General features: G+C 37.4%; 1 protein-coding gene across 21 annotated transcripts in view; it reads left to right on the forward strand.

Annotated features, from left to right (window-relative positions):
* Positions 1–24,630, forward strand: part of NRXN1 (neurexin 1) — a gene marked incomplete at its 5' end in the record, with an annotated part of 727,448 nt that overhangs the window by 476,430 nt on the left and 226,388 nt on the right. For all 21 annotated transcript variants that reach the window (XM_084260960.1, XM_084260962.1, XM_084260959.1 and 18 more), the window contains one exon: positions 23,805–23,986. In XM_084260960.1, the coding sequence (XP_084117086.1) occupies positions 23,805–23,986 (182 nt within the window). The remainder of the gene's footprint in view (positions 1–23,804; positions 23,987–24,630) is intronic.

Consider the following 24,630-nt stretch of genomic DNA (forward strand, 5'->3'; position numbering starts at 1 on the left):
CGGGTACATGATATGTTCTTCCTAGGAAGGATGCACGGTACTTTGCTTTACCAGCACCTCTCAAAATATTCACATTGGCTTTAAATTCTATTCAGTCTCTATTTTGAATATGTATATAATGCCCAGGCAGATGTTATAATAATATTCTAGTTTCTCCTGCCATATAGTTTCTCAACACTGATGAGCATAGTAATTTCTTAATTCCTTCCTTTGTTCTCTTTTTCCAGAGCCAAGGATAATTCTTTATGAGCCACATTAATTTCCAGTGTCAGTGAAATAATTTCTGTATGGGGATACACTCCATATGCCCAGCATTTCATATAGTTTATTAATTGGGGTTTTTTGTTGGTTTTTTTTAATCTTGATTTCATGTTTTATTACTTTCTTTCAAATAATTGGAAATTTTATCTTTCCTGTCCTTGTATTCCCAATTTTATTTCACATTTTCTCTTTTCAGGGTTTAAAATCCTGTGCTCTAGGTCTCTGCCAGTTTTTAGTTTATGCGCACAACGTGCTAAAGACTTCCCTATTGTAGAATTTACTGTTTACTGAAGTTTTTAGAGAGGTTCCTCAGTTAAATTAACAGACTAATTTGAAACATTAGCATTTTGAATTACTACATCAGTGTTCTGATATAAAAGTTTCTCAAAGTAGAGGTTTTTTTTAATATTTGCAGCATCTGAGAAATATTTAGGGGTACTAGACATAGATTTAAAAATTCTGTACTGGAAATGCTATGAGTCCCAAACTCTTGAATCAGCAACTCTGTCAGCACGATTGGAGGCAAGGCTGCATTAGATGAATGTTTGCTAGCTGAAGTGGGGAAGAGCGATTCAAACAATGGAGTGTGGAATTAGCCGGTATGGGATCTCCTGAAGTACCCAGGAGTGTAATTTATGCATGGAGTATATGTATGAGATGTACTTCATCATGCGGGAGAGTTTTCCGTTTGCTTCTGTCAGATTGTTCTTTTGGATAATGTTCTCTGAATGAAGTACTTAATTTTAGAATTTAGGCAGTCATTTTATGAATCTTCTTTCAGGAACATATTAAAATAATACTGATGCTTAAGATACAAATAAGAGGTTTTGAAGCTTGCGACATGAATATTTCTTTTTTGTCTCAAATTATGTTTTTCACATTCTTGAGTCACCACCATTTTACACCTTTCCTGATTGATTTTTTGTCAATGGAAAGATTGAAAATCCCATTACAGAATTCTTCTATTAACATGGATGCTCGACAGTCAGCTTCCATGTTTGTTCCTTTGGACATAAATAAGTCTGGAACATTAATGTCTAAATGGTAAAACAGAAGTGGTGAGGTTAAGTATCCAGTGCCTTTCTCCTTGTGTAGTAGTTAGAAGCAGCATAACATAGCATGACACATCTGCCAGCACTTCACACCCACTTGCTCATGTATAAATGACCGAACAAAGGATGAAGCAATGAAAAATCAAGCTTTACTTCTTAAATAGAAATGATAACTGGTTAGAGAAAACCAGAAATACGGGCTGCACAACACAGTAGTGAAAAAACCTCCAGTGGAAAATCTTGTAGGATTTTGTAAGTGATTACAAATTATGTTAGTAATTATGTATATGTAGCTAACAAGTTTTGAGAATAAAGACCAAATTTGACAGTGTGCAAATAAAAATGTTTGGTTCTGATGTTTGTTTTGTGAGAAAAGGCAATCAAGGAAAACAGCCGTTTGAGTTCTTTACTCTAGATTAATTAAACATGTCTTTTTTTAAAACAAGATTGATACAATTTCATACAAAACCTAAACTGATTCCTCAAAATCCAACCATATGTATATTTCTGAGGAAAAAAAAAATAATTCCATTGAAAAAAACTACCCATCTTTTGTTTAGAAAGCAAGAACTAAAAAGTGAAGCTCATTAGGAAAGCAAGAAGGATGTTCTATTTCCCTTCTTCTGACCTGATTGATATTCTCTTTTCTGTCTCCTGACATGTTTTCTATAATACACACCACAGAAAAATAACTGGCAACTTGGCTTGATTTTCTTCCAACCGTCAGACTTCAAATGCAGAAAAAAATGTCACTAATTTCTATCTCAGTGTTGCCATAGATACAGTTTCTATGATGTTTTTATTTTTTGTACCTGTATCTGTCTGTCTATCTGGTCTGTCTTTCATCTTGCTGGCTAACAACTTTTTTTCTTCTTTCCTCTTCTACTTTCTGTACTTTACAGTTTCCCCCCTGCACCTATTCCACTTGCTTAATTTAATCTGCTGTTTCTATTCTCGTATTTTTTGTTTGGTAATTCAGAATCCTCACTCTTGATGCTTTGTTCAATATTTGTATCCTGTAATATCCCACCAGTAGTGTCCAATGTATATTTTTAGGCTTCAGAATCCCTTCCCTTCCAAATCCCTTCCCTTCTCTTTCCTTCCCTGAGTAATTAACTTTGCTTTGCATCCTGTTCCAAGGAGTGCCTTCAAGTCCTCGTCGCTTCTCTGTTCTCAGGTTTGCACTGGATTTCTTGTTGGTTTGTGGTAGACACACACTGATGCAGCACAATGCACATGCCCTCATGCTGCACTTTGCCCACTTTTTGTTTCTCCCAGAGTCTCTTCTCTTGATTTTCCATTTCTCCTTATAGTAAATACATACAACAGCAGCAACTCAGAAGTCACTGACTGTATAGGCTTAATGTTCCTACTCATCTGCAGTCATTTATCATTGCTGGTGGATTGCTTATACAACTGCAAAGAGCAAGACAAGTTCAGTGATGTACCTTAAATCAGATACTAACTGCTGGTGGTGAAAATATTTCATCCCTATAAAATCATTACATTGTTAGTCTTCCTTAACATGCAGGTAGGCATTTAATTCGTAAGATGCCATTTGAAATTTATAATCTCCTGATGTAATAGGAATAAGCAAGACCAAGAAAGTGGAGCACCCATGTGTTTCCATGGCAGTTACACCTTTCACTCTTGGGACAGTGCCACTGGGTCTGTGGATAGCTTCACAATACTTGCTCTGTCTTAACTTTGGAGCTCTGTTTCATAGGTCTAATTCAGGGCTTTAGAGCCCCATATATATTTGCTGGACAGATTTAGATTCCAAATTTAGATGTTCTGAATAATCTTCCGTGTAAAGTGAAGTTTGTTCATTGAACTATTTAGGAAACTATAATCCTAACTGGAGCACTGAACTTTGATGCCTAGAAGTAGCTGCTGTTTTCTGGTTTATTATACATGCATTGCATCATGTCACATTCTCCCATTTAGGGATGTTTCCCATTTAAGGAACAAAGAGAGATTCACCTTAAATAGTAGTTGTCATTGATTTTAAAAGGGTTATTCTCAATGGAAAGGTGTCTCAAATGTCATTCTTTGAAGTTGCTTTTACTACCCAAAGACATTTCTGCTGAGTTTTTTTCTTTGTTTACCAGCAAGGGGTTTTTTTTCTGTCTGCTATTCTGTTTTATTAGGCATTTATTCTGGATTCCCCCCAGTTTTGGGGGGAGCCTGATATACCACCTTACTCCTACTCAAGTATTTATCTTCTGGCTTTTTTGTTGATGCAGTTAGGTAAATGATGTTGATGTTAGTTAAAAATGGATTGATGGAAATCCAAGATGGATGTGGTTGGAGTAAGAGAGGGATTAGCAGCATGCTTATCATCTGTTTTTTGCCTATGTATGGACTGAAAGGAAGGGAAAAATGCTTACAAATGAATCAGACCTACAGAATTTTACAAACTGCTTTGAAAGATCTAATCCTTGGTTAAAGATTTAAAGTTACAAAATTTGTACTGTACAAGCACTGGTGCAAAACAAATATTTTCTGTGCCTCCTTTTACAGCTTCCTTCTTCTTAGTGCCTGTCTGGATCTGATGATCACTTAACACAGCCTTAATAATCATTTATCACATGCTATAATTAATAAAATATTTTTTAATCAAGAATTTGGGAACTTCTGCTTTGCTGCATATTGTCCTCTTAACTGCTACTCCTCCCCCCTTGTGTTAGTACAGAAAATTAGTCCCTCCCCGTGCAGTGGAATTTGTTGGTAGTATTCTTGCATGCTTCTTTATGAGCAGTAATTAACACTGTGAATTATTGAGGAAGTGGGACTCAGATCTAGAACAAGCACCTACACTTCAGTTGTTGTGTCTAAGCCTGGTATCTCTGGGAAGGGATTCTTTCTATCGCCAGTTAGTTGTTTAGCAAAGATGAGATGAATACATAAAGAGACAAAACTCAGTGTGTTTCCACACCTTCCTTTACAGAGGGAAGCTTTGTATCAGCCTCACCCTGTACAGCTCCAGAGACAATCTTTTTATTTCACTCTTATGCTGCTTTGCTTCAGTTGTCCTCAGATGAGTTATTGCTAATTTACTTAGGTGTTAGTGAGAAAAGAAACAATCCCTGGGACCAATATTTTAGTTTGAATGCCTTTACCTCAGTCATAATTACTTAAAATTCAAATAGGCAGAAATTAAAAGATTTCTTAAGTTGTATTTGGTGATACTTCAAAAACTGGTATATGTGTACACTGTGGGTTTTGGGCTTTTTTTTTTTTGTTTTGTTTCTTTAAGAACTGAAGAAAATTCCTTGACATTGCAAAATCTGACTTGTAATGTACTAAAGGGGAAACCTGACTTGTTAACAAGTAGAGATAATAGAGGCTATTTTTTTTCCTAATCCTCTATTACTGACCTTGTAAAATACCTATTAAGAAAGAGTCACTGCTGATCACTTTAACCAGTTACAATTTATGAGACTGTTATCTCACGTAATCCAAATAGGTAGTGTTATGGTGCACTTTATGCTACAGTTATTCTTTTGTGCTCAATAAATGACTGCATTATTGACAAGTATTTATATAGAAGCCCTGAGTTTAGTTAATGTTTCTGTGGGCAAGAATCTGACAGTACCAAAACCAGTACAAACATACAAGAAACATAGATTAAAGGTCTAGAAGATTACAGAAAAGGTTGGACCTGTTTGAATAGCAGAGGTAAGATGATTTAGTCTCTAGGTATCCTCCAATGCATAAATCATGACAATGTGAGTGGTAGCATGAAGCGCTGATAGTCCTCCTGGGCTGTAACAGAGACTGCACTCTTCAGTTGTGACACCTCTGGCATCATTTCCCAGTATGCTGATTTCAGTACAAATATTCAAATGTCCACCTTTCTGTCCTGATTTTTCCTCTCCATCTCCTGTTAGTGATGATCATATTTAACTCCTGTCAGTTTGTCCTTGATTGCTTCTCCCCCACATTCTCCAAAGTATATGCTGCTGTCATATTTTGATTGCTTGGTATCATGCCTGTCACATGGTCTACTTGCTGTATCTTCCTGTTATAACATTATTTTTTTTCCTCCAGCTATATATTTGATTGGTATTCAGTGCTTTAAAAAATGCTTCATTTTTGCTCTCCCTCTGGACTTTCCTTTAAGAGTGTTTACTTCAGGCAAAGGACGGATTATGCTATCATGTTATAAAATCCTAATAATTCTAATAAATTACTCTAATGGACTGAAATCTGTCCCTTTTATTAAATAGAAGACCATTGAGTAGGTCCCATTGCAGTAGGTGTATTACAAAAGAAAAGTCAAAAGAAAAAACAGAAATAAAGCTAGCGGTATACATTAGAAAATTAGAAATATCAGAGTCTATTAGTCTAGAATCTGTTTGCAGTTTCCAATTGCTCTGCAGACAATAATGGGGTTGCAGTAGTGTGAAAACTGAATCAATAAAATCAACAACATGCTCTCTGAGTGGTCTAGCAGATTGCATGGTATAGAATATTGCACTATATATTTGTCCCAATAAAACCAAGCCACTATTGATGCAGTATAGGAAGGGGACAGAAAATATATTGGTGGTTATTTCTGTTCCTTTGAGCGTGACTGACATACGATGCCTGTGTTTTGCTTGGAGTGGAGGACTATTGATAGAGGATTAACGGTAGTCATGATAGGTTTTCTTTTCATTTATATCCAGTTATGTCTTTTACTTCCCAGCATGTACATTACTGCTGCAATATATGCTTTTGATGAGTTTGACCTTGGAGTGGTTGGCTTATGTTTGAAATCTGTCGGAAACAAAACTTTGGCCTCTAATGCAGCCCACTTGCTGCAGTGAGTGTGCTGTTGGGAACAAGTTACCCTGGCTTCTAGAGGTGTGTTGGGTAAAGACTCCAGAGTCTGAGGTACCCTCAAAATCCTTCTGACCAGCTCTGTGCACACCCAGCTGTGCAAATTGGATAGAGATTATGGAGGAGCAAATAGTATGGTGTTTGTGGTGCCCACAGAAAGACAGATGATATGTGATACTGAGTTGAGATGAGAGAGATAGAGCCACAGAAATGTATTTAAATCTTTCCTGGCAAAACTGGGAGCTGCAGTTGTCAGGGCATCACTGTGAGCAGTTCTGATGTGTCCCAGATGGTCTGAAAGGGTTCACAAAGCATACGTCTTCAGGTGCATTAAGAACAAGCTGTGTTACCTGATTGAGGCCAGTTTTCTACACGGGCCAGGTTGCTTTTTTTTTCTCTCTTATTGTGTGTGATTGTTAGCTGATGAATGTAGAGAAGAAGGTCATACTGGTGGTTGTAGTTGCAGAGCTGGGCTTTCTGACAGTTGTCCGAAGGTCAGGCTGCTTGTTCTTTTATTATCTGTCTTGAGTGTAAATAAATAAATGAAATACATTGAGGGAAAAAATCCGCAACTATAATAGTTGAGAGTATCTTTTCAGATGAAATGGCACTTTATTCCCATACGGAACACCGCATAGAAGAACTCAAGGAAAACATACCAATTTGACTTCTTTTGAAAATGCTCTCTTAAGACTTCCAACTTGGAAAGCAACTGAAAGAAGCAAGGGGAACCATTGATTGTTACACATGATGTGACAGCTAAAGTGTCTTCTTTAAAGGAGAAGAAAGTTCCTCAATAGCTCTCCTCCATCAGTACAAATTGCTACAGAAAGCAATTTACTATATGCTGCCCAGAATTAATAAATTGAGTTATTGATGTAGGTTCCAGGTCACCGCCTAAACTGGAGGGAAGACTTAGGGGCACAGTATCTTGCTCAAATATTTTTCTTTTTTTTTTTTTCTTTTTTTTTTTTTTTTTTTTTTTTTGTTCAGAAACTGTATTTTCTTTGAGATACACAGCTCATACTGACTCAGCACTTGAGATAATGAATCTTTTTCTGAAGTTGAGGCTTCTGCATATTAGTGACAGCATAATATATTGAGGCTGATAATGGTACTAAGTAATCATCCCTTTTAAAACAGGAATTACTTTGATGAACATTAACATGAACATCAGTGTAAGTACAGGGTGTGCTTAGTACCATTTAACATGACCTTCATTTTGATAACAGCTGTAATTAGGTGGTGTTTTGTAGAACCTGACAATCGGTTGTGTTTGGATTACTACAGTACCTTGTGGATTCTGTTTATCTGCAGTTTTGTGACTTTCACTCTTCCTGTATAATTTATATCTTATACAGTGTGTTTAATCCCTTGAGCAGTTGAAACATCCACAAAATATTGAAGTGTGCCCTGACATGGGTGCTAGGAGAAGAGTGCTCTTTGGGGCTGTGGGTTCAGTCTCATGGCAGTGTAAGCCATAGGTCTCAGGTAGGGCCATCTGTGCTACTCCAGAGAAGGAATAGGCATCATTTCAGTTGCATCAACTTCTTGAAGCCTTGTACCACAAACTCTCCTGGACACTAACACTACCCTAGGAAAGAAATGATTTATACAACTGGGATGACATAGCCTGGACTTTGAGGGATCCAGGCTTGTTTGGCATTCATTCAGAGGATTTGCTTGTGATTTGGTTATGCTTCACAATTATGTCAAGTTTATCAGAATGAGCTAAAATGTTACAATAGCAGACTTTTCTACCCACCAGCACACTTAGGGAAAGATTGGTTCTTTAGGTCCAACATCTTTTTAAGATGCACTACACAATTGCATAAGTCTAAAGAAGCTCACAGAGTAGCTTGAATTTCTTCATCACATTTTCTTCCTTGGTTGTCTTGTCTTGGGAAGTAAAATAAATTTCATGCCCTCTTGCAACTGTTTTCCAAGTTTTTTTGACATTACTGTTGAAGACATGCGGTGTGATTCTATTCCAGAGCTTTGTTTGGTATCCTTTCCCTTATTCATGGTGTGTGTAAACCCTCTGCTTTCCCTTAAACCCACACCTGATCTGTGCATGGAACTGCTCTTCTGTAGACTTTGAGGGTCAGGTACAAAATCCTAAGACATAAAAGGCATTGGCTCCCAACATCAGAGAATCTGGTCAGGCTATTGATTGTACTGTTATTTCTGTGCTGGAAATGGTGAGGATAACTGTTCTTGTTTGTGAGATGTTGAAAAGCAAACTGTTATGAAACATAAAAATGCCTCATTTGCATTTTCAAATATGTTCTTCCTTATTTTTTAAAGGGCCATTAGGGTGTTTTGGGATCACATTTAGAAATTTTCCTTTTGGCTGTTAGGTCTAGAAATCTACTTTTTAAATGAAAGTTCAGATTCCCTCAGTTTTTGAGATTGTAAGATTATGAGTTATTAGGGAAGACTCATCACTGCTAAGAATCTGTATAATGCAGATATTGATAAGTCAAGTTTGTGTCTGCAGACATCAGTGGGGTTTAACAGGAATTAATAGCAATAACTGTTTAAGACAATAGTCTTATGGTTCTCTGGGTTTGGGTTTTTTTTCAATTATAGTTCTGGTTTAACAATCCTATGGCTAAATTTCATGTATAGACAAGGTTCCAGATGTAGGTGAATCTGAATTTATCCAAAATACATAGAAATTTCTCTTTTGGGATTTGTAATTTTTTCTTCTTCCTTGTATGCTCTTATACATCATATTTTATTCATCAAAAGGTAATTTGAAACTTCCATTCCTTCTCTTTTAGTGTGCAAGTAGTTACTAGCTTCAGGACACTGATATTGAACATCAGCTGTAAGGTCATGTATTTTTTTTCCTCAAGCAGACAAGGGAGAATTATTTGGAGACATGGCCTGTGGCTCTGAGAGCTGCTTGCATTTTCTGCCACATTGTTAGAAACCAAACAATTTGTCAGAACTCTTGCAGATTAGGATTAGAAGAAGGGGATGGTAAAGAATCGGTGAAAGGGGAAAGACGCAGTGCCCTGCTCTGAGCATATCACTATATCTGAAGCACGCTCATTACAAACAGTTGCTGAATGTTTTTTCGATTCAAGGTCAATACAAATAAAACATGGGGTTTGCTCATCAGATGAGAACTTCATTAGTTTGTTTCAGAGACCAAGGCACGCATCAATTTTAGCTCCAAAATTCATGCAGTTTAACTTCATGAGGCTAATTGTAAAGTTTGATTTAAAAAAAAAAAATCAGAAATTTAGAAATCTTTAAAGGTAGTAACAAAAAAGGTGCAGGAAGTGTTTCAGCTTTGAATAGGGTAAAATATGCTTAACAACTGATTAAATGATTTTTAAAAAATTATGTCTATTTTTACCGAAGGCATTTTCAACCCGATAATATATGATAGAATGCATAATCGTGCATGGCAGACAGGGACCATTATGCTCCAAGAATTAAGGGTGCATTAGTGTTTTATTACAGGCTTGTGTATTTTATGAGATAAGATGGTTATAGTAATTGGTTCCAGACTGAAACATAGCTTGAAAGGTTGAGACCTGAGATCACAAGTTATATTTTTAGAAATGTATTCTGGGAATTATTTAAACTACTGCGGTTTGTTTATGGCATACTGGATTCCCAAGGTCCCCATTAAGGTTCACCATTGCATTAAAGGCAGTTTTGTATAAACAGGTAGGTAGGCAAATAGTTTACAGCCACATACCCTCAACCAGCAGGTCGCAATTCAAATAGATGTTTAATCCCCCCAGATCAGAATCTGTGAGTGTATTATTAACTGAAGCATGAGTCTAAAATTCCATTTAGGTGTACCAAGGTTTTTGTGCTCATTTGGAGCATAAGGATTACTGTGTCAGTCCTGTATCCAGAGGGACACCTTTGAAGTACTTGTTGACAGATCAGAGAATCACAGAATCATAGGGGTTGGAAGGGGCTTTGAGAGATCATTGGGTCCAACCCCCCTGCCAAAGAGAGGACAAGTTCTTTGGTCCTCAGCTGTACAGGCTGGCTCAGGTAAAGCAAGAGCCTATTCCAAATTCCTGTATTTGACCTCCTTCCTTGGATGTGCTCCGGGATGTCTCTGCTACTGACTCCCCTCTTGTGTGGAGCAACATGAGGGACGGTGTGGTGTAAGCTAAAAAGATGTGGTGTGTTTCTCAGCTGGGACTTAATTCACTTGAAACTTGGGACCACGATGTAGACTAAGTAACAAAGCAAATTGTTCCCCTTATTTTAGACTCCACACAAAGCTTTTTGGGTTATCTTTGGCTCATGCTGTAAGATCGGCATCTTTTCTGTGGCTAAGCAGAACACCTTTAGGGATGGCTCTGTAGAATTCAATAAGTGTGTTTCAGAAAAGGAGGCCTGGTTATTTTCTCACTTGGTTTTTATTTTAAGGTGACTTTGACGATTTCATTTAAGATTACTGCTTGCTTGGACTGAAGAGAAATAGGCTCAGGTTGTTCTTGCCGAAAGCAGGACAGGTTCTCCATACCTTGTTCTGTTCCTGCCTGTATCTTGAGGACAAGGGTGTTGATTTACCCTTCCCATCTGACAGTGTTATACCAGGAATGAGTAATAGCTTTGAGAGCAAAGAACTGAATTTCATACTGATATATTTTCTAAACTATTATTTTCAAAAATGAGCATGAAAACATTTTCTGTTTCAGCATGAATGAGATGTTACTGTCACATTTGGCCTGAGGTATTTATGATTTACTCCACAGCATCAAAACAAACTTTATAAAGAGTTTGTCATGCAGCCTCAGGTAGTTATTCACTTGCTGCTGGAGAACAGATATCAGATAAGAAGACAATTGTTATATACAGAAATATTTTATGCACAGAATTTTTATATACAGAGAGACATAACTATATAAGGAACTGTGTTAATAGAAACATTTGTCTTTCCTACTGTTAGAATGTTGAAAAGGTTTTTATGCTATGTATTAATTCTTGTAAATTGCTTGCCAATTTAATATCAGCAGCATCTAAACAGTAAGTAATTGCTTATGATAATGAGTGCAGACTAATTTACTGGAATATGTTAATATTCACAATGCACTTTAGAACAGCAGGGTATTCCAAAAATACTACTCTCTTGCTTAACTGCAGTGTTTAGGTTGCATTGTTATTACAAATGCTAGCAAAATCATCTCAAAGCAAGCCTCTCATTGAATAGCTATTGTATTGAGACTCCTGCACATGTGAGCAAGGAGTATGTAGTGTCCTTTGAGAACTAAACAGGATATGAACAAACTCTTCTAGATTTAAATAATGAATCTTAATTTCTGATTGATGTTCATTAGATGAACATTTATAAGACAGACAGAGTACCTTCTTTCCCTTATGACTTGTAAAATTTAATTTAACAATTTCGAGTCAAATAATATGCAATCACTTTTTTTAATATTTAGGTATCTTTAATAGATATAGTTTTTGTGTGAGATGCAGAAACATTTCTAGAAACATGGTTTATGTCAATCTGAAAAATGCTGTAGTTGTCTTCAAAACCTTCAAGTTAGTATTCCTTAGCTAATTCTACAAGAATGTTTTTTGGTGTATATGAGTCTTCCCCCCCCCCCCCCCCTTTCTTGGGAAATGTTCTGATTTAGTTTGTCTTTTGTGGGGTTTTTTGCAAACTTAGATGAATGCCCACTGAAAAATGGGTTATCTCTGAGCTCATTTCTGCACCGAGTAATTTTCCACATTCAATGGTATTACAGTTTTTAAGGGGTTCCTGTGTATGTTACTATAAAGTGCTCTATTAAAGTAAGTCTTCCCAAACTATTGAAGACTAATCAGGAAAATAAAAGCCATCATAATTTCCTCCAGTCGGACCTTTGGAAGTGAAAAGCTTGCACAAAATCACTGCTCTAATTAGACTGGGGTACTCTTCAGAGAGTGATAAGCTGCTCATCTTTCTTGCAGACATATGTGAACTAAGTCATACCTAATAGTACTGGCATATGAACTGTTGGAGTTGACCCTTGTGAGCTAGTCACCATTGAAATGAGGGGACGGAGTGTACCATCAGCAAGTTTCCTGGTAGAAAACCAAGAGAAGAGGCTGACACACCAGAAGGCTGCACTGCCATTAAGTGGGTCCTGGACAGGCTGGAGAGTTGGGCAGAGAGGAACCAAATGAAAATCAGCAAGTGCAAGTGTAGGGTCCTGCACCTAGGGAGGAATAATCCCAGGAACCAGTACAGGTTAGGAGTTGACCTGCTGAAAGCAGCTCTGCAGAGAGGGACCTGGGAGGCCTGGTGGATGACAAGCTCTCCAGGAGACAGTAGTGTGCCCTCATGGTATTCAGGGGTTCATTAAGAGAAGCGTGACAGGAAGGTCAAGGGAGATTATCCACCCCCTCCGCTCTGCCCTGGTGAGGCCACAGCTGGAGGACTGTGTCCGTTTCTGGGCTCCCCAGTTCAAGAAAGACAGGGAACTGCTGGAGAAAGTCCAGTGGGGGGCCTCAAGGATGATTAGGTGACAGGATCATCTCTCCTTTGAGGAAAGGCTGAGAGAGCTGGGTCTGTTTAGCCTGGACAAAAGACCGAGAGAGGATCTCATCAATGCTTATAAATATTTAAAGCATGGGTGTCCAGGATGAGGCCAGACTCTTTTTTTTTTTTTTTGTGCCCAACAACAGGACAAGGGGCAACAGGCACGAACTAGACCTCAGAAAGTCTTTACTCACAAGGTGATAGATCAGAGGCACAGGCTGCCCAGAGAGGTTTTGGAGTCTCCTTCTCTGGAGATATTCAAGACCTGCCTGGACATGATCCTGTTCAACAAGTTCTAGGTGATCCTGCTTTAGCAGAAAAGTTGAAATAGATGATCTCCAGAGGTCCCCCCTTGCCATTCTGTGATTTTATGAGATGAATTATGAGCTTATGCCCCAAAACTGGTTTATCAGGCTCTCTCCAAACACTGCTGTGGAATCCAGTGGTTAAAACATGTTCCCTAATTACTCAACTATGTAAAACAGTAAAAAGCATAAGATGGGTATTTTTCACTGCAGCTCTTTATCCTCTGAAGCTGGCAGTGAATTGTTGCTTACAAACAACAGCATAAGGACTTTCCAAAGAAGAATGATAGCAATTATCATAATGACAAGGCATGTAGCGTTTTTGTGCCAGACCACAATTGGAAATCTATTATGTAGAAGAACAGAAAGAAGTAGGAAGGAAGTGAATTGGCCAAACCTGGCCGGCCCCTGTTAGCTGTTATCGTAATGGTTTGATAACTTTAAAGATTCAAATACAACTGGATCTGTGTACCCCTATTAAACACTATATTTTTCATGTACAAATTTGATAACATAAATAAACATTGATGTCCCCAAATCAGTCCTTGGGATAATGCTAAGAAATCTTTCCAGATGGAGTATTTGTAGCTGCTTGCTGGTTCTTTTTTTGGGCTTCCCTTCAGCCAACGAACCAGATATTTTTACATTGTATTCTTTTTCTACCTGATATTTTTCTGAGATGAGTACAGGTGATATTGGCAAAAACTAGCTTTGGTTTTAAAGTTTGAGCATTTTTAAAACCTGTTATTACTCTGTGTATGAAATGAAAAGAAATATAATGAATTTTTTGACTTGCTCATGCTTGGAGTTAGAAAGATAATACAATTCTACAAGGCTGCAGTTAATACATAGCCTGCTCATCAGTCCTTCCCTTTGCCAGGTTTGCCTCTGAGATGCCTCTAGCAACCGAACAGCTGCTTCAGTGGTGAATTCATGTGCTTCAGGGAGGCTTAAGCTCTGTGTTTTTCCAAAGATTTAATATCTTTCATTTCATTTCATTTCTGTTAGAATGGTTGCTATTTTTGCATTGCAGGATGTAAGATCTCTCAGAAACTATGCTCTTTCAATTTCTCTTCAGCTATAGCCCATATATGTCTACTTGAAAATGTTCAGAAGTGCTATCACAGCACTCTTTCATCTGCCCACTATTAGTAACTGGGTAATTAGTAGGATAGCGTGCATGCCACAGAACTTCTTACTCTTCACTACTTTTACAAACAAGCAACATTAAACTTCATTGCACATTGTCCATAACACAACTTGCAATTTTTAGATGAGGCTCCATCTCAACAAACTGGAAGTTGCAATGTTGCCAGTACCATCTTTCTGCTGCAAGTAATAGTAGCATTTTATCTTAGTCCAGCATCTGACACCCTTCCTCTGCTTGTGTCATGTGTCAGTGAATTTACAATCTTGCAGTTAGCAGTGCTTTTATTTTCAGCATGTTACACATTCTTCTGAGATAATTTGTACTACTTTTGAGAGCTCTCTAAGTATTTTAGGATTTTTCAAGAGTAATTTCGGAGATGCACAATTTAGCAAGGAAGGGAATATAAATGTCACTTACAAATAACTAAGTTAATGCGAGATTAGATAGCTGGAGTATTATGTTAGTAAGGAAGCCAATAAGATATAAAGACTTTAGCCTAGAAGCATACTAGACATTTGCAGCCAAACTTCTGTCCATTTTAACATGATTACATGACTCAAGGCCAGCTATTCCAAATGTTTGTATCTTCATTTAAAGCACAGGGTTTTGATTTGTAAAGGTTGCCAGAAATTCTGCAAGACTTCCGAGAATCAGGATACCGCTCTAGGTGCTAGAATAAAAACATAACTTAAGGCACTCTGTTTTGCATAAAATAATGAATTTAAATAATTACTATGCTGGACCTATAAAGAGAAAAAATAATGTTGTTTTTTCTTCTACTGTTTTTTGGCTTGTATGCACATATGTGCAGAGCCACTTCAGTGGGAGATGTTTCAGATCCTGGTGTATAAGCAGTTTGTCTTCAACTTAGAGGCCTTCCAGTTGAGTCAGCAAGCTTGGAAACTCCAACAGCTCAAGTCACTCGGCTTACAGAATTTCTAACTTTTGCCAGGTATCCATTGAGTTTGTAAAGTCCCTGGGCTGGAACCACTGAATGATTTCACATAGGCCACCAACAGATGGTAACAACATTTGGTCTCTATCGACCTGCATAGTATTTGAGCTAATGTCCTAATTTTTGCATCCTGTTACAAATCCCTTCAACTAACCAGCCCATTAACAGCAGTCTTTTTGTGTGTTGGCACAACTAATAATAAGCCCTAAGAAGCAAATCAGTGCACATGGGGTCCATTTATTTTAATGGAATTTAATGTAACAGTGGTTAAATTGAAGTATAGGACCTTGAGATTTCCTAATGTAAGGAGTGTGAGGAACACAAACATTCCTATTGTCTTCAAGTTTACTAATTGTCTTAAGTTTACTTATTGTCTTAAGTTTACTAACTTCAGCCTGATAATGCCTTTGCATTATATGTGTTCATCTCTTTGCTTTCTCATACATGTTTCCCGACAATGCAATTTCCTGTTCTCTAGACACTGTTCAAGAAATTTATCTTTAACTATACGTTGACAAGGTTGTAGGAGGAATAAAACCTTCCCTTATTTATAGATGTTTGACTTTTAATTTCCATCTGACTTTTTGGCAAGCTTTCAGAAGCAGACACGTTGTATCCTTGTTACCTTTAATAGAGTTATAATGGATTAAAATGTTTCATGTTGACTGCAGTATGACATTTAAAGCAGGCTTTGATTTCAGAAATATATCATTTTCTAACCTTCTACATTACATAAAGGTGCAAAGCAATAATGGGGAATTACTTGGCTTACATTTCATAGGGAAATGTTCTAAATTAATTTTGAGCAGCCATCCATACTGGAAAAGTGATAGGTAATAGGCAGATGGTAAAATTTTTAAACTGAGAGATCCTGTAGAACAATAATTTTCTTTTACTAATCTGTGTCAGATTTGCCTGAGAAAGACTGTACCCTTTCATAAAATAAATCATAATTTTTATATAAATGAACATAATAATGAGATCAACAAACTCCAACACTTTTTTACTGGGGACATTTCAAGTATAATCACAAGAATTTTACAGAATTAGTGTCTGAACACCATCAAGTCTTTTGGTATTCAGTAAATCATTTCATATTTTGTTAGTCAGATGAACACATACTCTAATTTCTGAATTCTCCTATGAGTCCTTTCAGATAGCTCTTGCTTAGCTAAGGTCCTTCTCAAAATTGTATTCATTTTAAACACAATTGAAAGCTCTTAGTTTGATGTGCCTACTCAAACTGAGTAGTACTTTACTCTAGTTAAGTGTTCTAATCTACATCAATGGGGTCATTCGAGATATAAGATGCTACTTGATTTGAGTGAAGACATTAGAATCATTCCAGTTGGAGAATCCTTTAAATTCTTTGAAACTTTTATTTTAACCTTCTGTAACGTGTACGATCATAAGAACGATGCTAACTTGTAATACTGATGCTGAACTGCGTAACAGTTGTCTTTTATAGGCATGCACATCTGTTGAGCCATCATTACTCACAAATTTTAGTTGTTTGTCCCTTAGTGATCCTATTGAAATGAATAGAGCTAGATACCCTCATTGTAGATAAATATGATATATTTTGGCTTGAAATACGATCATTTTGTTCCAGAAGCAGCCAAAATAATGAATCCTGATATTTTATGGAATGGTACCTTGTTTTCCAAAAGTCACTCTCTTTTACTGCAAGCACCCAATAGTTTCTGTTCCTTTTTCATCCCAGAGCTCTTGATGACACTTAAAATGTACTGCACCGTTGTCTGGAACACTGAGTATATTGACTGGCCCACTAGTCTACAACTACCAAGAGCTCAACAGGCTATTGCCAAGCAAAAAGTATAATGGTCGAGCTCTGCATATTTCTCTTTTACACAGTCATTGATTTTCATCATACTGCTAAGAGTATATTTTGTTTTAAATTTCTGCCTACCCCTATTTCAAATTTGGCTGAGCTTGACTTTCAGATTGAAAAGTTATTGGTTGTGTAGCTCCAGAAGGCTCTCCTCCACTGAGAAACTTGCTAAAAATAAGACTTCACATTTGAAACTAGGGAATTAAAATTACAAGGGCAACTGGAACTGGAATGGAGTATTTTTTCCCCCACTTTAATATGGCATGCAGTGTAAAATATAAATGATGAGATATAAAGCAAAATGACAGAAATAAGGAGGGTTTATATTTGTATAGCATCCTTAACATTTAAAAGTTCTTAAATAAGTTTGGCAATCTCCCCTCATGGAAAAGGCATTTCTTTCTTGCATTACTGGGAGAGATATGATGTGACCTACTTCACAGAGAAGCATTCCACTGAGTTCTCAGCAAATGCCGTGAATTAACTGTAATCAGTCCATACTTCAGTCCAAGTAGCTGAAGCCAATGGTGGAGTTGCACATTTGTCAGTCAAGCCACTGACCAGTGTCAGGTTGAGCATCTCCTTTTAGTCCAGAGTCTGTTGCCATAAAGTCAAATCATGGGGAGACCCTAGGGATCATTTTAGACAGCTGAGACTGCTACTGTGCCACCTACAAGGTCATGGTACTGTTTTCTTCTTTTGTTTGATTTTGTTTTGTGCACATGTACATGTGTTGTGTGCATGGAGAGGCAGCGTGGTGCTGAGCTGATTAAGGTACCTATGCAACTCTTACAGTCTGAGGGGGAAAAAGTGCTTCTGTGTAACTGCCTTGAAACGGCAATAAATGCCATTGCAAAGGCCAGGATGCTCAGCTTGACTTGAGACTCTGTTGTTCTGTTATTACCTAGACCTTTACCTGGAGACAGCTCTTGGAAATGGCTGAGTATAATAAACCATGCACAGTACTGTTTTATAGATTTCTGTGAAAACTTGGACGTAGTCTGATGAAAAGCCTCGTAGGCTGATAAGCAAATCAGGGTCTCTGTAGTGGTTTGAGAAGTTCTGTGATATAACGTAAAACTGTGTTTGAATTAATAGTGGCTAGGTCACATGGTTTCTGTTTATCAATGAACCTGGAAGGCTGTGTCTTATCTCTGCCTGTTAAATCCTGGCATTGACTGGTTGACAGATTAACTGAAACAGGCAGCAGACAGCCACAGTAAGATGAAGGTTCTTCTGTTGCACAGTCATCTGATGAACTCATTAGGGGTTATACACTGGGGTTATTGCTCTGTTGGCTTATTTTAATGAAATGCTTCATATGGTGATTGAGCTGGCTGAGGTCATAATTATCTAGTTATTGTCTGGGTGAAACTAGCTTCTTAACTGTAACTTTTAAGATATCTCCCACGCTATGAAATAGACTCCAGTTCTAGATTACAATCAACATTGTATTAATGAAAGCAGAGAGTGCAACTGCCTCAGTAGTATCACAGACAGTGTTGGAAGTTCAGAGATTCAGCTAGCACCAGCCACTGTAAACATGATGTGGCTTCAGTCTTTCCTACAGAAAAACTCTATTTTAGAGCTTAGCATAGTGAGGGGCGGGTGCCACAGAAGGCTGACAGTAGACAGATAGACATTTTCTGTTCTCTTTATTTTCATCAGCATCTTTACCTGAAGTGGCAGGATGGTATCGTTAATGAAGATGTTAATAACAAAACATTGTCATTGCTGGGCTGGTCAGTGAGTCTTCTTCTGTTACTCTGGTAGAGTAGGAGATCAATGAATGAAGTAGTGGAATTATTAAGGAAGTATGCTATGCTATTTGTGGTCTTGCAGTTGAGAGATGTGCTGGCAAAACAAGACTGCTACCAACAGTCATAGTTCAAGCATGCCGTCAGATTGGTTTAAGGACTTAAGTAGAATTTTTTTTGAGTAGCACTCAGTTTCCATGAAAACTATGGCCTTTTAAGGTTTACCAAGCTGAATGTGGTCAAAGGAATATCATAAGTATACTCCCAGATCCTATTATCCACAAGTTAAGAGGAAGCTGTCCAGAAAATGAGAGATTTCTCCATTCTTATACCCATGGCTTCAAGCTTTTTGGAGAACTACAAACAATGATCCATTAGAAAATCTTCCCCTTCCCTATTCTTCTCCTTCTGCTGTTAAATAGAGCATAGTTTGAGAAGCCGTATCTCATTGTAGCAGCAAAGCAGTTACAATCCATATTCCGGCTCCTACCCCGATTACTGGGGGGGGATGTACGAGGATGCCTTCAGGAAGTGTTCAACCAAATCTGATCTTTACTCTGAAATACTTTTTCCAGCAGCTATTCTCATCTTCTTCCTCTGTTAACCCTAATGACCATTCCCTCCTCACCTCAACCCTGTGGCATATATTCACTGTTCTATATAAATAATTAATAACATCACACTAAGGAGAAACACACGGACAAGTTGGCTTGTAATCCAACAAACTGATTATTTCAGACTACCCTCTCCTCTGGCCCTGGCATATCGTATTTAAATTTCAGACTTGAAACATTTCTTTCTTTACTTACCTTAAAAAGTCTGTGCAAACCTCTGTATGGAGTTTTGTGTACTTTTCTGGAATTTCTGGTTGGGCAGGATGAAAATACATAGATGAAAATGTGAAAAAGAAGTATTAGTCAAGATTTATATGCTCCCCTGAACATAGACAATGAGATTAATGCCTCCATATAGTTGTTTGGACAAATGTGTATGCACACACACACACACATTCATGTTGTAAATTCTTCACTCACGGTAATTAATAGTACCCTGCACAAATAGTCTCACTGAATTCTGCAGGTTTATCAATGCACGTAATTACTTACCAGTGGGAATAAGAGGGTTCACGTTCTAGCCCAGAATGAAGTAAGGTACTGATAACATACAAAAGGAAGAAAATTACATTACTGTGTAACTTCTTATTATAACCAGCAATGCTTACCCTTCATATTTTTTATAATAGTTAAAATTGCTTTACTGTTCATGAAAAGCCAGCTAATAGTTTTCATTATTGAAGTTTACAGGCTTCAGTCTTTAGTTTTCCAGCTATAGTGGGTGATGCAAACATAGTTTGTTGAGGTCTAGAGCTCAGTCCAGCCATTGTTTTCACTTAATCAGCATCTGAATCCTGATGTGAATTCTGAAAATAAACGTTAAGTTACTAATATTATGTGGGAAAAATGGAGTTATGTACATTTCCCTTCAGTGCAATGTACCTCAAACACAAAATTGGGATGAACGCAAGGAAGGTAGAAAGCTGTTGATTTGTTGTTGGTTTGAGCAAACTATTAAACTAGATCAGATGTGACTTCAGAGCAATAAATATTGAAAAGCTGTGCAGTCATACAAAGTAATAGATACAGTAAATGGGTACTAAACAAAATATTTATCTGCTTAATACTGTATAGGTAAGCAGATGTCCTTGAGTTGCTGCCAGGCTGTGCTGAAATGAATGCACTATTTCATAAAGATGAATTTTGCAAAGAAGTAGGACATGAGAGGCCCAGCCCATTAAAAAACATTACTGTATCTTGACCACCGGCAGTTTGTTACAATAGGAACCATGCTTTCACGGTTAAGAATTTCAGAGTTGTATGGACATTTTTTCCTAAGCGTTGTCTAGATGCACGGACGCATAAAGAATTACACAGTAAATTCTGTGCTGAGAGATATAACTGGCATGGCAAAAGTTGCCTCCTTGCAAGTACTGTGCTGATGGCATTGCTATTCCTGACATTCTAATTCTGCTTTCAGTTCTCTTGAGACCATAAACCCCAAAGAACAGAGTGCCATAAGCTAAAAGAGGGAAGGAAGATGACTGGTTTTCAGTGACAGTGTTCTGAAAGAAAGGCAGAGGCACGTTATAAGGTTTGTCAGAGAGCATAAAAGCCTTTTTGGAGCAAGTGAATTAGGCTTCCTCTGTTGTTTCTTAACAGATCCAAAATGGATAGCAATCAGGGTGGTTTCGAACAACTGCTTAGTTTCTAGCTTTTAATAGTTAATGGGAGGTCTTACTATAAGCTGAGCTCAATCCCAGAGTAATAAATTTTACATTATTATATTTGTCTTTCTTGAAATATAAACACTAGAGGACCTATTCTCAAATGGCTTCCGACCCATTTTTTTCATAATTAATACAGGAAATTCAAGGAACGTGACTCCCTGTACAGTTAGACAGAGGCAGATCTGTATTCATCAGCATGGATTAATTATCCTGTTACCAGACATGCAGTTAGTACGAAAAGCTACAAAATGGACAGTTATAAAGAAAGGAAAGCTTGGACATAAAAAGCCATAAGCCACTTGTTACCAGAGAGAAAAGATAAGTTTTTGAACTTTGATGTTGATTCTACGTAGTTTAAGATTTACAGCTAGATTTATTCAGCCCATCTGACACTGGCCTTGGCTTCAATGTGGCAGCAGTATGGAATGAATTGCTGTTCTTCACTGGTTTATCTGAAGGGCAGTATTTAGCAAAAAAACTGTGATAAAGATTAACTCTAAGAAAAAAAGAGTCTCTCATTGTTCAGATCCGGAGACTTACTTCTGGGTCATTCTATTCAGTATGACTCCACTGTTGCTTGGCAGGCATTTTCTTTGTCTTCTATATTGGGTAAACACATCTGTTATAACTAAGAAAAGGAGAATTATGCACTCCCACTTAAATCTTATCTACTATTCTAAGTTTCATCTATGACGTTGAGGTGTATGGAGTTGTTTTTTCTTAGCATTCTCATTTTTGTTACTTATAAGAACCTCATTTGTGACCTGACAAAATATTTTATGAAGTCAACAGAAAGGCTGTCACTGTTTTTAATGAGCTTTGGATCAAGCCCTCAGCTTTTCATCAACACAGAATAAATCCTTTCACTACAGACACCGATGTGATATATACTGTATGAAGGTCCAAACTCTGTCACTTCTCAATTGGCTCAGGATTTGAAGGCAACCCTAGCAGCAAGGAGAACTTAGGGACCATCAAGAGTGATATTACCTGTCTCATGTATCTTTGCTTTGAGATATACTAGAACTGGAGATTCAACCAGCATTACTGAATAGCACGCAGCAGGTTATTGTGCATTTGGGAGTACCACAAATGAGGAAAGCAAGTGTGGAAGAGATGGAAATTAGGTTTTTGTCATACACGGTCCTAAAACAGACACTATTTACCCATGTCTGCCACCAGTTATTTTTTAAGGCACAGCTCCTATCTTCACTACTCTTGCACAACTCTTAATAAACCCTGATTTCACTTGGAGTGCAAGTAAAACCTTAGGTACCAGATCTGTTATTGTGTTTGTAGAAGTGAGTTGATAACTTTTCCTAAAACACATGCAGGTTGGTATTTTGCCACTAAGGGAAAAGCCAAGTGATTTATTGGAAGCACAGTGCAATTCTGCAAGTGTGTTGATCTAAAATGCACTCTACAGGTTTTTAAGCACTATACAGAAAATATTACAAATTGATGGCATTGGAAAAAATAAGTGGGTAGATACACAAATCCATGAAGTAAAAGTGACGTTAGAAATAAACATAGGATTTCTTTTAAAAAAGACGGGGTGACTTTTTTACTCCAGAACTGACACTGATCAGCTGGTTGCTCAGCAGTAGAGTAAGATCTTGAGATATCTGGAAGGTGCATTAGTGGTGTAAATGCACAGCCATTCTTGTTTTCAGTTTTAAAATTCTACAAGTTCAAGGGATTTAAGATCCTTTCATATGCTCACAGCATTTTTAGTCAAGCTTGTTAGAAAATGCAAAAATGACAATTATGCTGTTATGCACTTAATGTGGACATGGGGAGTAGGTAGTGGGAGTATTGGGTGGAATACACTGAATTATAGTAACTAAAATTGAGAGTAACCACACAGTTTGCCAGCTTAGAACAGCTATTAAAACGCGACATCTGTATTTACAATGCACTGACAGATCTCTCTTAAGTTTTGACCCATCTTTCTAGAAAGTAAGCGGACAGCTTGTGGGGACTATAAATGAAAGATCAAGCGCATGCACAATTTCCCTGCTGTATGCTATTGTTAGGATACAAGTTTCAAATGGAAAATCTCCGGATATGCTGCTATTTTAGTTCAAAGGAAATATGCTGGTGATGAAGTTAAGCACCTGAGTGCTAAGTGGTTTCGGATTACAACACTTGTTTAAAACAGATTATAGATTTTGTAAGTGCACGCTGGACATAATGTGCAAAAAAATCCACTCTTATACATTGAGCATTATGCAAATAAACCATTGATGGCAGACTGATATCTTTTGTCCTGACATGACAAGAACGTTGCCATTTGTTATCTCCATCTGTCCCAAGCTGATAAACCTCAGATGTGTAAAAGTCTTACTTGAATATATTTGTTAACGTCTTGCTTCACTGGGCGTGATGACGTACCACACAGTGCATAGCATTCTCATAGTGTAAATAAGGAGCTGCATTTTTTTGTCAGTCACGACAGAAGTGGAATTACTTGACTAATTCTCCACATAGTCCCAGTTTGGGAAGCATTTGGTTCAACTCGTTCCTGTTCTGCACATCTCAGAAACATGTTCTTCAAGCATATGCTTAAGAACTCTCTTGAATAGATGTATACATTTCTGAATCAGAGCTATGGTATTTTAAGTCACTGCATAAACAATTATGTTATATTCTATGTTGATTGCACTAATATTTTGCTTGCTGCAAAATCTTCAGAGATAAAGATACCTTCATGTTGAAATATAGTCTTGCTTGGTGCTGTGGATCCATTTCCTATATGAGAACATTGTGATTTTTGTAGAGCATGTGATTTCCATGTGGGTTTGCATTGCTGCAAGTGAGCTAATTACTTTCATTTTTGTTTTACAGCGGGAACAACATACATCTTTAGCAAAGGTGGTGGACAAATCACTTACACGTGGCCTCCTAACGATCGGCCAAGCACTCGAGCGGACAGACTGGCGATAGGGTTTAGTACTGTTCAAAAAGAAGCTGTGTTGGTACGAGTGGACAGTTCTACTGGGCTCGGGGACTATTTAGAGCTGCATATCGTAAGTAGTATTAATAAATGCATGATATTTCTTCTGATTGTTCTTATATTTGTGGGTGTTTTTAAAATTTATTTTCTATTAATGTAAATACGGCAGTTTGTTAATGAACTTTTTAGAATCAGTAGTGAACTAAATGATAATGGCTTATAGCATGCAATACAGTAGAGGGTCTCAGAAATTCTGAAAATTACTATTACATTATACAGTGCTACTTTATATGGCTTCTCAATTAAAAATCATACCGTGATACCTGTACAGATGTAGCAGTTTACTGCAATCTAATTACCGAAAACAGGATTTAGCAATGTCAGAGGAAGAGTCATTAGTCCTGGAGGATTTAATCTGCAATCTGCTGAGGGAATTACAGTGTATCACAATTGACTGTGTCTATTGTTAATACTAGAATTTATCCTCTGATTTCACCATTCCTTTGTGACCATAAATCTTAAGCAGAAAGCAAGATTGTCAAGCTAGGATGTCTAAATAAGTAATTTCAGCTGCCTTAAAGCAAATAACTAGCAATCAAAATTGAAAGCATCTGGATTTTTATGGCAACATAAATAAATGATCAGTTGAGATAAACATAACTAGGGCAGTATAAAATTTTGTTGTTTAGATTAGTCTCAACTTTGTTAATGTATTAG

The sequence above is a fragment of the Gallinula chloropus genome (genome assembly GCF_964237585.1).
Source record: "Gallinula chloropus genome assembly, chromosome: 3".
Taxonomy (NCBI): Eukaryota; Metazoa; Chordata; class Aves; order Gruiformes; family Rallidae; genus Gallinula; species Gallinula chloropus.